This window comes from Mytilus galloprovincialis, chromosome 12 (genome assembly GCF_965363235.1).
Source record: "Mytilus galloprovincialis chromosome 12, xbMytGall1.hap1.1, whole genome shotgun sequence".
NCBI classification, from domain to species: domain Eukaryota; kingdom Metazoa; phylum Mollusca; class Bivalvia; order Mytilida; family Mytilidae; genus Mytilus; species Mytilus galloprovincialis.
Genome location: NC_134849.1, coordinates 67,917,412 through 67,929,799, shown reverse-complemented (window position 1 = coordinate 67,929,799; position 12,388 = coordinate 67,917,412). Strand labels below are relative to the sequence as shown.

At 33.0% G+C, this 12,388-nt stretch overlaps 1 protein-coding gene across 4 annotated transcripts in view; it reads left to right on the top strand.

Moving 5' to 3' along the window:
• Positions 1-11,888, top strand: part of LOC143054632 (solute carrier organic anion transporter family member 4C1-like) — a 113,153-nt gene extending 101,265 nt beyond the window's left edge. For all 4 annotated transcript variants that reach the window (XM_076227641.1, XM_076227643.1, XM_076227645.1 and 1 more), the window contains exons 5-12: positions 2,619-2,721; positions 4,188-4,309; positions 6,105-6,368; positions 8,067-8,265; positions 8,670-8,817; positions 9,853-10,031; positions 10,332-10,396; positions 11,534-11,888. In XM_076227641.1, the coding sequence (XP_076083756.1) occupies positions 2,619-2,721; positions 4,188-4,309; positions 6,105-6,368; positions 8,067-8,265; positions 8,670-8,817; positions 9,853-10,031; positions 10,332-10,396; positions 11,534-11,841 (1,388 nt within the window). In that variant the 3' untranslated portion in view covers positions 11,842-11,888. The remainder of the gene's footprint in view (positions 1-2,618; positions 2,722-4,187; positions 4,310-6,104; positions 6,369-8,066; positions 8,266-8,669; positions 8,818-9,852; positions 10,032-10,331; positions 10,397-11,533) is intronic.
• Positions 11,889-12,388: the final 500 nt, after the last annotated feature.

Genomic DNA, 12,388 nt, shown 5'->3' with positions numbered 1-12,388 from the left:
AAGATGTATTACTTATGTAAAGTTTATCTTCTTGTCTTTACAAGCCTATAACATAGACCCAATATGAAATGCACATCTGATCTTGGCTAGGCCGTGTTGTCCGTTCTACTTAAAGGGGTATTATCCGCGATATAGAAAAATTTTCAAAACCGAATCCTTTTGTTTCAAGATCTAACAAAAATGGAATTTTGAATTTGGCTCTTCAACTTTGTACTTGTTTTGGCTTTATTATTATTTTGATTTGAGCGACACTGATGAGTCTTATGTAGACGAAATGTCTTATGTCTGGCTTATAAAATTATAAGCCTGATACCTTTGATAACTTTTGATCCAAATTTGTCAAAATAACATCCATAAAATCGCTGAGAATATTTTTGATTTGAAAATCACTAACTTGTCCTTATTGAATCGTTATTTATTTAACCTTCAATTTAACCCCTTAGCTTGAGATGGGTTACACATGAACTAGGCGTTTTCAGCCATGAAAAGGAATAGAATATCAACAATGTCAAACAATGGTGAACCATTTGGTGTACTAATTTGATCCACATTTTTGCTTTTTATAAGACGAGGTTGATTTGATTAAATAATATATGTACTGAAGTTTGATAGATATGGATATGTACTTAACCCATGACCAATTAAGATTAAAATATTTTGTGTATTCATTGTAACATATGGGTCAGTGACCAAGTTTGAATCAATTTGACCGACACGTGTTTATATAAACTGTAATTTAAAACGAGGCAGAAATAACAAAGTAAAATATAAAAAAACGTGTCGAAGACAGTCTACAAAATTGCAACAATGAAAAAAATCATACGTCCAAGACGGACCACATAAAGGCCAACATATACGATAACTTTGGGGAATAAGTCTTGAACCAAATTTCTTATACTTAAATCGAGTTTTTTCAAGAGTGCAAATAAGTAAACTGTAATCGATGAAAAAAAAGGCATTAACAGGGGCTTGGAAGACTATAATAGAAAGATAATATTATACGTAAAACGAAATGTCAAAATTACAAAATGTCCATAGACTGACAAAAAGAATACCGACCAAATCTCTATTACTTAGCAAAACTGTTAAGACTTTTTTCTCCTCAATGCTCTTCAAATTCGTACTTTATTTGGTCTTTTAAACTTTTTTTCATTCGAGCGTCACTTATGAGTCTTTTGTAGACGAAATGCGCGTCTAGCGTAAATACAAAATTTCAATTCTGGTATCTGTGATGGGATAATTTAATCTTCGATATTTGATTGTCCTGAATATGCATGCCATATTTGATATTGTACGTTAAGAAACCAACAATCAATCAATCAATCAATAGATATTTGATAAACACCTATTATGCTTTTAAACTGACTCCCTCAAAACTATGCCTCACTTTTGAAGAGTAAATATAAATTTAATCAAAATCAAATTAAAAAAAAAACACGTTTTAAGGCACTTTTTCATATGGTTAAATGTTTACCGAACCAATTCCTTTTTATTGCATTGTGATTTACAAACTCGTTAAGTATGAATCAATTAGATATCAGGAGAATTCACGTTCAATGCCATGATTTATTAGCTATTGATCTATTGGCTGGCTTTCAAAGAGCAGTAATGATATTACTACTCCCATAACATTATCAAAGACTTTTATTTATCAATTAGTAACACAACCAAAGTAATCTCTCTTAGACGCAAGAGTGGCTATTAGGAAACAAACCTTTTTAATAATTTATCACTCATATTGTTTGTTTAAACACTTTAAATGAATTGTTCCACCCACGATATTATAAGAGACAATCCAACGAAAATAATTACATCTATGTACATATGAGTATATGGAACAAAATTATATCCTAAAATACAATTATTTTATTGACGAGTACAGTTGTACTAAGGCTTTTTTTCTATTTTAGCTATATATAAGTTATGGGCATAGTTATGACAAAGGTTATTGTATTTATGAATATTGTACAGTGGTATATAAACTAACTAACTGATCCTCTTCATACCGACTGGCATATAAGGCTAAGGTGGTATGCTACTGATGCCTTTATTTCACATTATTTGCTTATATTTTCTTAAATGTACATGATCTATGCACTTGATTGTTTCACAGGATCGTTCGCTGTCATGATCTCTTAAACTTGATTTGAAATTTATGTTTGTGATGATGTTACAGTCTTTGTTGTTATACTGTCAATTTAGCATATACATGTTACTTGGCCCATCTGGAGAAAAAAAACTCAATTGAAACCTAGCCCTACCATAACAAATCATATATTTTCCCTTACAGGTGTTTTATATATCATTGCTACGTTAGGACATTTAGCATATTTATAACTTGATTCATATATCTATCTAGAGAAAAAAAAACCAAACAATTTAAACCTAGCCCTACCATAAAAAATCATATGTTTTCCATTACCGGTGTATTATTTGCCTTTGCTACCAATACAAACTTAGCCATACTTTAAGAAAACATATATTTTCCATTGCAGATGCATTATATGCCTTTATTGCATAAGAACCAGCAGTAGTTGCTGTTGTAATGACAATTTAGCCTCTCTGGGACCAATTGAAACTAAGTCATGCACTTACAAATCATACATTTTCTATTACAGGTGTATTATATGCCTTTGCCACGTTAGGACCAGCATTAGGATATATAGTTGGTGGTCAGTTTCTGAATATCTATGTCGATTATCATGTCGCTGATAGTGACGGGTAAGGAATACATACAATATAAGGTATTGATATGTTCATGCCACTTATGTTTTAATGCAGTTAGTTTAACCATACATCAAGTATTTATATGCTAAAATGCTCAACCATGTAAAAAAAATACAATCAAACTTGCTTAAAGACCACTTGCATTAAGCAAAAATCTCTGTTAAAAGCCAACTTATTTTAGATCCCTCTGCAGGACATTTCATATAAATTGAACCTGTAATAAAAAACCACCTGCCTTAAGAGACCACTTTATTGCTCTCCATTAAGTGGTCTCTTAGAGCAGGGTTGACTGTATGTACATATTTAAGCACGTAAAATTATTAACATTCATTATTAGACTACGTTCAAAATGCAATAGAACAAACACATCTTTGTACACCGAATGGCTCAGTGACCTCCTCAAAATATTTAATACCATATGGATCTGACTTCAAAGTCTATCACAAGATTTTGAAGTATGTTATATTTGTTGCAAATGATGTTGTTTTTACTTTCCTTTCTACCAATCAAAAATCCGAATACACCAGTCTCTGAAGAACGATTAAATTTTTAGATCCGAGGATCACCGATACGGCTGTTGGGGATTTGATAACCACATAGGTCGTCATTACATTAACATACTGTCTTTAAATATTTTGTTGATAAAATTAGAAATTAAAATTTTCAAATCCGTCAGTGAAATTTGCTGGGTCCCGAAATTCTTTAAAGTCAGATTTTGTTTTGACTTTATGATTTAAACGTTTCGAATTTATAAAACCCTAATAGTTGGAAAAATATATAATTAGTTATCAAATGTATCAGGATTATAATTTAGTACGCCAGACGCGCGTTTAATCAACACAAGACTCATCAGTGACGCTCATATCAAAATATTTATAAAGCCAAACAATTCACAGCGGCAATATTTTTTCATGTCGTGCGTAAATGAACACCAATAATCAAATATGAAGTTGCATAAAATGTATAATTCAACAATATGCACAACGATATAAAACAGCCTAAAGTCTGCAATCACTAGCTTGTCAAAGCAGAGGTTTTGAGCTAGAAGCCACAACGGGACTGGTGCGTTCGACTGAATCATAAATAGATTTTTGCTGTCAGTGATCTTACCGAAGGCCAGTGTTTTTCCGGGAATGCAATAAAAACTGACCGCCACGAAATAACCAATAGTTCTGAAAGTGTCATTTAAAATGAGAAAAAAGATAATAATCAATAAAAATTTACAAACTGTTATTTTAAATACCTGACATTTTAAATAACGTGTTTAAATATAAAAGAGGGGCGAAAGATACCAGAGAGAAATTAAAACTCATAGATCAAAAATACACTGACAACACCTTGGCTACAAAAGAAAAAGACTAAACAGACAAACAATAGTACACAACACATAAAGACTACGCAACACGAATACCACTAACATATATAATTATTTCTTCTTATCATGTCATTCTTGATTATAGAACTGGTTTGTCAGCAGACGATCCACGATGGGTTGGCGCTTGGTGGATAGGATTTATCTGTTCCTTCCTGTTATTTTTAGTATTTTCTCTGCCATTATTTGGATTTGGAAAGGAACTTCCAAGTAAGTTATATTTATTACGGTTCAATCTTTATCTTTATTCAGTATTTGTGCTAATTTTCAATGCAATTCCTTGTCAGAAGGACGAAATAGTAAACATCTTTTATACCAGAAATTGACAATAATGAAATTAGCTTACTATATTTCGAGGGTTTAATGCTAAAACTACTTAACTGAAAAATTTACAGCTTTGAGATTTTTTTTATATGTAATGATATTAAAGATAATTCTTGAAAAAAAATTGAGAGCAATTTAACTTACAAACGAAAAAATATAAACAAGTCTAAATTGAAAATATATATACATATAATAAATATTTATGCCCTAACATAATATCTTGATATACTTACGTATTAAGGTCTTTCTCCCACGTGAAGAAAGACCATATTGTTTTTCTAATGGTTTTATATAAAGGTCTTTCCGCTACGTGAAGGAGGACCTTATTGTTTTTCTAGTGTTTTTTTTTAAGATCTTTCCCCCTACGTTAGGAAAGACGTTATTATTTTCTAAAATTTGTTTTCCCCCTTTTTTAGCTCACCTGGCCCGAAGGGCCAAGTGAACTTTTCTCATCACTTGGCGTCCGTCGTCTGTCGTTTGTCGTCCGTCGTCGTTTACAATTTGAACTTCTTCTAGAGAACCACTGAATGCAATGAAACCAAACATGGCATGAATGTTCCTTATGAGGTGCTGACCAAGTGTTGGTACTTTGTAGGCGATCCATCATCCAAGATGGCCGCCAGCGGGGGACTTAGTTTAACATAGGACCCTATGGGAAATGCATACAAATGACTTCTTTAAGAGAACCACTGAATGGAATGAAACCAAACATGGCATGAATGTTCCTTATGAGTTGCTGACCAAGTGTTGTTACTTTGTAGCCAATCCATCATCCAAAATGGGCGCCAGCGGAGGACTTAGTTTAACATAGGACCCTATGGGAAATGCATACAAATGACTTTTTTTAGAGAACCACTGAATGGAATGAAACCAAACATGGCATGAATGTTCCTTATGAGGTGCTGACCAAGTGTTGTTGCTTTGTAGCTGATCCATCACCCAAGATGGCCGCCAGCGAGGGACTTAGTTCAACATAGGACCCTATGGGAAATTCATACAAATGACTTCTTTTAGAGAACCACTGAATGGATTGCAACTAAACATGGCATAAATATGCCTTATGAGATGCTGACCAAGTGTTGTTACTTTGTAGCTGATCCATCATCCAAGATGGCCGCCAGCGGGGGGAATTAGTTTAACATAGTACCTTATGGGAAATGCATACAAATGACATTTTTTAGAGAACCACTGAATGAAATGAAACCAAACATAGCATGAATGTTCCTAATGAGATGCTGACCAAGTGTTGTTATTTTGTCTCCGATCCATCATCCAAGATGGCTGCCAGCGGGGGGCTTAGTTTAACATAGGACCCTATGGGAAATGCATACAAAAGTCTTCTTCTAGAGAACCACGGAATTGAATGAAATAAAACATAGCATGAATAGTCCTCTCCTTATGAGGTGCTGGCCAAGTGTTGTTACTCTGTAGCCAAATTTGATCTGTTTTTATATGATTTCAAAAACCCAAGTAGAGTCAGTTGAGCGATACAGGCTCTTGAGAGCCTCTAGTTTTCTTCCAACATTAATGCAAACTACTTATAAAACTAAGATCCAATTTAGTTTAAGGTTCGCACTATAAAATTCAGTTTGACTAAAATGACATAATGGTGTTTCCTTAGACAACGTCTGTATGATCCACAATATATTAAAAACTTTAAAATGCCATTCTGCTTTTACAGCGGCGAAGCATGTCCGTGCAACAAGAGTGTCGCAGGTCCATGGAGGAAAAGATGACAAAGACTTAATTCATAAAGATTCAAATGACAGAAGTTTACGGGAATTCCCAAAAGCAATGTGGGGAATCATATCAAATCCAACATTTTTATTGATTACATTAGCCGGAACCGGAGAAGGATTAGCCACTTCCGGTTTTGCAACATTTATGCCAAAACTTATTCAAAATCAGTTTGGAATTACAGCATCATGGGCATCAATGCTTGGAGGTAAGAAAAGTTGATCGATTCTTCATTTAATGTGTCATTGGTATGTTTTTGATACCTGTATTTAATCTAATCCAAATTAAAAGACATCCTGCATTTCATAGTAACTGAATGTTAAAAAAACGAATTGATATTGACAATTTTTTGATAACTCCTTTGATATCTTCATAACAGTTTGAAGTTTTTGAAATTATTGGTGACAATCACCATCCCATTTTAACGGCGATCAGGCATTTCTTTACTTTTATTGTTATTTTCAAGGAGGAAATGTTATTATTTCAAAATTTCTGTTTTATTAAACATATTTCCGACCACACAAACACAATCTTGCAACACTAGACATGGATAAATTTTATATGTGCAACCTCTTACACCTGTTTTCAACAAGGATAGAACATTATGTAGAAAGATTGAAAGTTCAATGTAGGTAATTGACAAAATTAATAAACAGTACAACTTAAAAAGACCGATATTTCAAAAATTTCATGTAATGGTTATGTCCCATTTATGGCATTATGTTTTCTGGTCTGTGCGGCTGTCTGTCCGTTCTTCCCGCTGCAGGCTAAAGTTTTTTTCGAGGTAGTTTTTGATGAAGTTGAAGTCCAATCAACTTGAAACTTAGTACACGTGTTCCCTATGATATGAACTTTCTAATTTAATGCCAAATTAGAGGTTTTTTTTTAATCTCATTTTCACGGTCCACTGAACATAGAAAATGATAGTGCGGATGGGGCATCCCTGACTTTGGACACATTTTTGTTAAAAAATTAAATTACTTTTTATAAATTAAATCCGCTCAGAGCTGTTTCGATTCATAAATACACTTGAATACCTAAAAGGTTATATGATAATAGGAGATAAATTTAAAAATTGAATGCTTCTTTTTGTAACTTCATTGGGGTGTAAAAGCGTTGACTGAAGTACTTTTTGTTTGAAGCGCGTTCCGCGCTTCATTCTAAAAATGTGCGCACGGTCAACACAGTTACAACCCTATGAAGTTACAAAAAGAAGCATTCAATACTTATAATTATACATTTTTTAGCTAGGATCATGAAAACACGAATTTTATTTAATTCACCTGTGCACTTTATTGTGGGACCTCGTGTTATCATGTATGATAAGTGTTATTGAGTAATGCAATTGCTTAAGGAATAATACGTGATGTACACTTAGCCAATCAGAATAACGTATTGTAATAAACATACATCTAATGTAATTATAAAAGAAATTGAAACTATTCGTTGAGACTTTCGTTAACCTGACTTGGGACTAAAACGTGTCCTAATACCATCCTAAGTCATGTCCTAGTCCTAGGACAGTTTCGTTGACACGGTCCCTGAATTGCCGACATAGCCGACACTTTAAGGATGTACTTAGGTGAGGATAGGTAAAAATTAAGAAATTAAGAATTTAAAAGTGATACTATGAGCTGGTAGAGCATTCAATAAGGATAGAAATAAGCTAAAAATATTGATTGGTCATTGGCCTCCTTTTCGAGATATTAGAGATATTAGCATTTTGATAATTGACCTTTCGTGAGCTATTAAGTCTTAAATGAAAAAATAAATGGGTGTTATGGGGCAAACTATTTAACCTTGTATTGTTTGGAAAAACACAAAGGAGTCCGAACATTTGACCCGAATTCTAAAACCTCACCTAAGTTTAATGGAACCGATTATTGATGAAAACGATAATTTGTAGGACTGATGGCAGTGCCCGGAGCAGCAGGGGGACAATTTATTGGTGGTTTAGTCTGTAAAAGATGGAAATTAAAAATACAAGGAATGTTGAGATTAAACATCATAGTGTGTATAGCAGCAATGATACTGGACACAGTGGTATGGATACGATGTCCTGAAGACTCCGTAGCTGGGGTTAATATTCAGTATAATATTTCGAAGTGAGTAATATCAAAATTGTATAAAGAATTTGTAAACTATCAGTCATCTGTTCACTTCTTATTTACATACACCTATTGGAATTTTAGTCAAATCGTTAAACATAAATGTGACAGTTAATGCCCAATTAAACCTTCATAAAATATAATATTCTTTGACAAAAGCTTCATCATTAGTATGAAAAGTAAAATATTGACAGGTATTTAGATCAAGTTTTTTTCATGAGTAGTGTGAATTCAAATTTTTACACGATGTAAAAAAATGCAAATTAAAACAACGAAACCAGTACATTTATATTTTGTTGATACCATTAATCGGTCAATATACTTTAAAAGAAAAAGAATGTTAAATTATCTTTATGAAAAATTGTAGCAAAATGTATAATTTTTATAACGTTTTTATTTAGTAACGAGATGATGCCACAACTAGAACATTCATGTAACAGCAATTGTTCATGTTCTACAGAGTTCTATGAACCAATGTGTACTGAAGACATGGTTCAGTATTTTTCTCCTTGCTTTGCTGGGTGCAGCAATGGCTTTCTCAATGGAGAGGTTAGTATAGTGACAAAACGATTAAAGTAAAATTAAATAGAATTTTAATAATAAATAAAATAGATATCTTAAAATTTATAGGGAAATCAGAAATAAAACTATTATGCAAATAATTATAATTTTATGTTTGCTTTTACATACTCGAAACGATTTTTTTTCCCTCTTTTGTAGTTGAGTTTTCGATGGCATTGCTATTTGAAGATAACAACTTTGCATTTCTGATGATTCAATAATTTTTCAATTTTCTGTCCTCATTTGTTTTAAAGGTACTGCTTGTGAATGTATTTTTATGCCCCACCTACTATAGTAGAGGGGCATTATGTTTTCTGGTCTGTGCCTCCGTCCGTCCGTGCGTGCGTCCATTCGCTTCAGGTTAAAGTTTTTGGTCAAGGTAGTTTTTGATGAAGTAAAAGTTACATCAACTTGAAACTTAGTACACATGTTTCCTATGATATGATCTTTCTAATTTTAATTCCAAATTAAAGTTTTGACCCCAATATCACGGTCCACTGAACATAGAAAATGATAGTGCGAGTGGGGCATCCGTGTACTATGGACACATTCTTGTTTTGTATTGATTTCAACCGATATGAGAGACATATCTCTGTGTCAACATCCTATTTTAACATCTTTGTTTAAATGTGTGTGGATTTACGAGATTTTAATCAATACTATACAACTGCCACAAATGGATAAATACAATACCATTTATTACATGTTTGCACCGTTCATATGTCTGCTTTTCTGCCTTTATCTGTGTTCCTTTTATTTTATTCAACACTGAAGGGCAAAATGTTTTCAAGTCTGTGCATCTGTTCCTCCTCTTCAGGTTAAATTTTTTGATGAAGTTAAAGTCCAATCAACTTGAAACTTAGCAAACATGTTCAGTATGATTTGGTCTTTCTAATTTTAAATTAGAGGTCTGACCACCATGTTACGGTCCCCTGAACGTACAAAGTATGGGCGGAGTATCACTGACTATGGACACATAATTGTTTTAAAATGTTTTATTAATAATTAATTTTACTTTTTCAGTCTTACACCAACTGCACCTGTATGCATCATCGTAATTCCGGTATTCCAAAGACAATGACAGCTACTGTTGGACGCTGTAAATCAGATTGTTACTTATTGTATATTTTCCTACCTCTTTTGCTATTTGCAATCTTTTTCCGGTTTATGCAGTCACCTCCTGCCTTATCTGCAACTTTGAGGTAAAACATAGAGATTTTAAAATAGTTTGTCTTCATTTATCTTGTTAGAATATATTGTCTTCAGTTATCTTGTTAAGGGTTGTTGATATTTTTTCTCTCGATATTATAGATTTCAATTCTATTATTTTAAAAAGGTATGCATATGTTTTATGTTTCGTTACACATGTAAAAAAAAATAATAAAACATTCAGTTAGTAAATTTAGACCTGAGGAGGAAATCACAAATTGCTTTACCTGTGTCATTTAATTATGGTTGTTTTATATATTTTCCAACTCTTTAAGTTTATATACTATTTACAGGTGCATTCATGACAACCAAAGAACATTTGCTTTGGGCATTCAGTGGTTTATAGCTCGTCTATTAGGTAAGATATGGCTAAGGAGAGATAATTCAATGTTGACCTCTTCTTATTATCATCTCAAAATACAATATTGTCCTTAAAGAAACACAAAATGATATGAATATGATATGAATACTAATGATGATTTATTAAAAACCTTAACACTTCAAAATATTAAAAAGTAAAATCACAAAAATACTAAACTCAGAGGAAGATCAAATCGGAAAGTCCATTATCACATGGCAAAATCAAATGATGAGAGGCATCAAAAACGAATGGACAACAACTGTCATATTCCTGACTTGGTACAGGCATTTTCAAATGTAGAAAAAGATGGATTAAACCTGGTTTTATAGCGCTAAACCTCTCATTTTGTACGACAGTCTCGTCAAAATCCTTTATAAAAGGACAATTGACTAACACAAGTCAATACGGACACAAACACAATCATCTCTGACGAGACACAGCTTAGCTTGTACAAATGTTTGAATTCTGGGCTATATTTAAGTGTTTGTACAAAATGGAATTCTAGACGTCAGCTTAATGAGTCTTGACTTAACATGACACCATAACAGATAATTTATCAATTTTATTTCCTATAAAATAGATTATGCAGTATAACCAATCCTTTACCCTTGTAAAGTTTGAAAAAAAAACTGTTTCAAAGGTCTGTAACTGCATATGGTACTCAATTCTATGTGTCAGTTTGAAGGATCTGATTATTATAGAGGAATAGTGCATGCTTACTTCCGTGTTCTTTCGAAAGGCGACATACATTCCTCATGTTTTGCGTTTTATTATAATCATATTTTTTACATCAAACTAACTTATTAGCAAGGATGTGTTTTGTTGTGATATATTGGATGTGTTTAGCCGAAATATGTGATATACCAGTACGTTATGTTTATTTACGCATTTAGTTACAGGATCCATAGGGCAAATAGATTTCATACATGGCGATCAGTTAGTTCAACGCTTCGCTAAACATCCCGTGCAGATACACAGACTGTTAACTCCTTATGCAATTTTGTTGACGGCCTCATAACTTATGAATTTACCACCTTTTTTTTAATCGGTAGGGGATAAGAAGCAACACACATAGCTTAAAGTATAACTATTTTGTTTGCAGTATTTTTTTAATACATTTTACCTTTATTGTAGGTACTGTTCCAGGGCCTATATTTTTCGGTGCAATTATAGACAGTACATGCCTTGTGTGGCAGGAAAATGAATGCGGTGATAAAAAATCATGTTATATTTATGACAATGCATCTTTAAGCTCATATTTCTTCATAATACTTGTAAGCGTTAAAATTTTCACAGCATCAATGTTCATTTTAGCATATAAAATTTATAAGCCTCCAAGTGACAAATGTATAACTACAGTGATTAAAAAGCCAGAGGAATCTAATGGCTTCGATAGTATTTGTTCCCCAGAACCAAAGTCAGATAGCACGACCGTTGTATAATTGTTAAAGTATATTTTGTAATAAAATAGTTGTTTTATATTTTAAAATGCGTTTGTGTATTTGTCTAAAAGAGGGACGAAAGATACCAAAGGGACAGTCAAACTCATAAATCTAAAACAAACTGACAACGCCATGGCTAAAAATAAAAAAGACAAACAAACAACAGCACACACGACAGTCACACAACATAGAAAACTAAAGAATAAACAACACGAACCCCACCAAAAAACTAGGGGTGATCTCAGGTGCTCCGGAAGGGTAAGCAGATCCTGCTCCACATGCGGCTCCCGTCGTGTTGCTAATGTGATAACAAATCCGGTAAATAGTCTAATTCGGTAGGTCACATTCAGAAAGTTCTAACATGCCTTTAGTCTTGTAAGAGAGATACAGATATGTCAACAATTGAGATTTTATCAGAGCAATGGGAACAACAAGTAATAAGCCAATTATATTCAAAAAGTAAAATCACAAAAATACTGAATTCCGAGGATAAAGCAAAACGGAAAGTCCCTAATCACATGGTAAAATCAAAAGCACATTCACATCA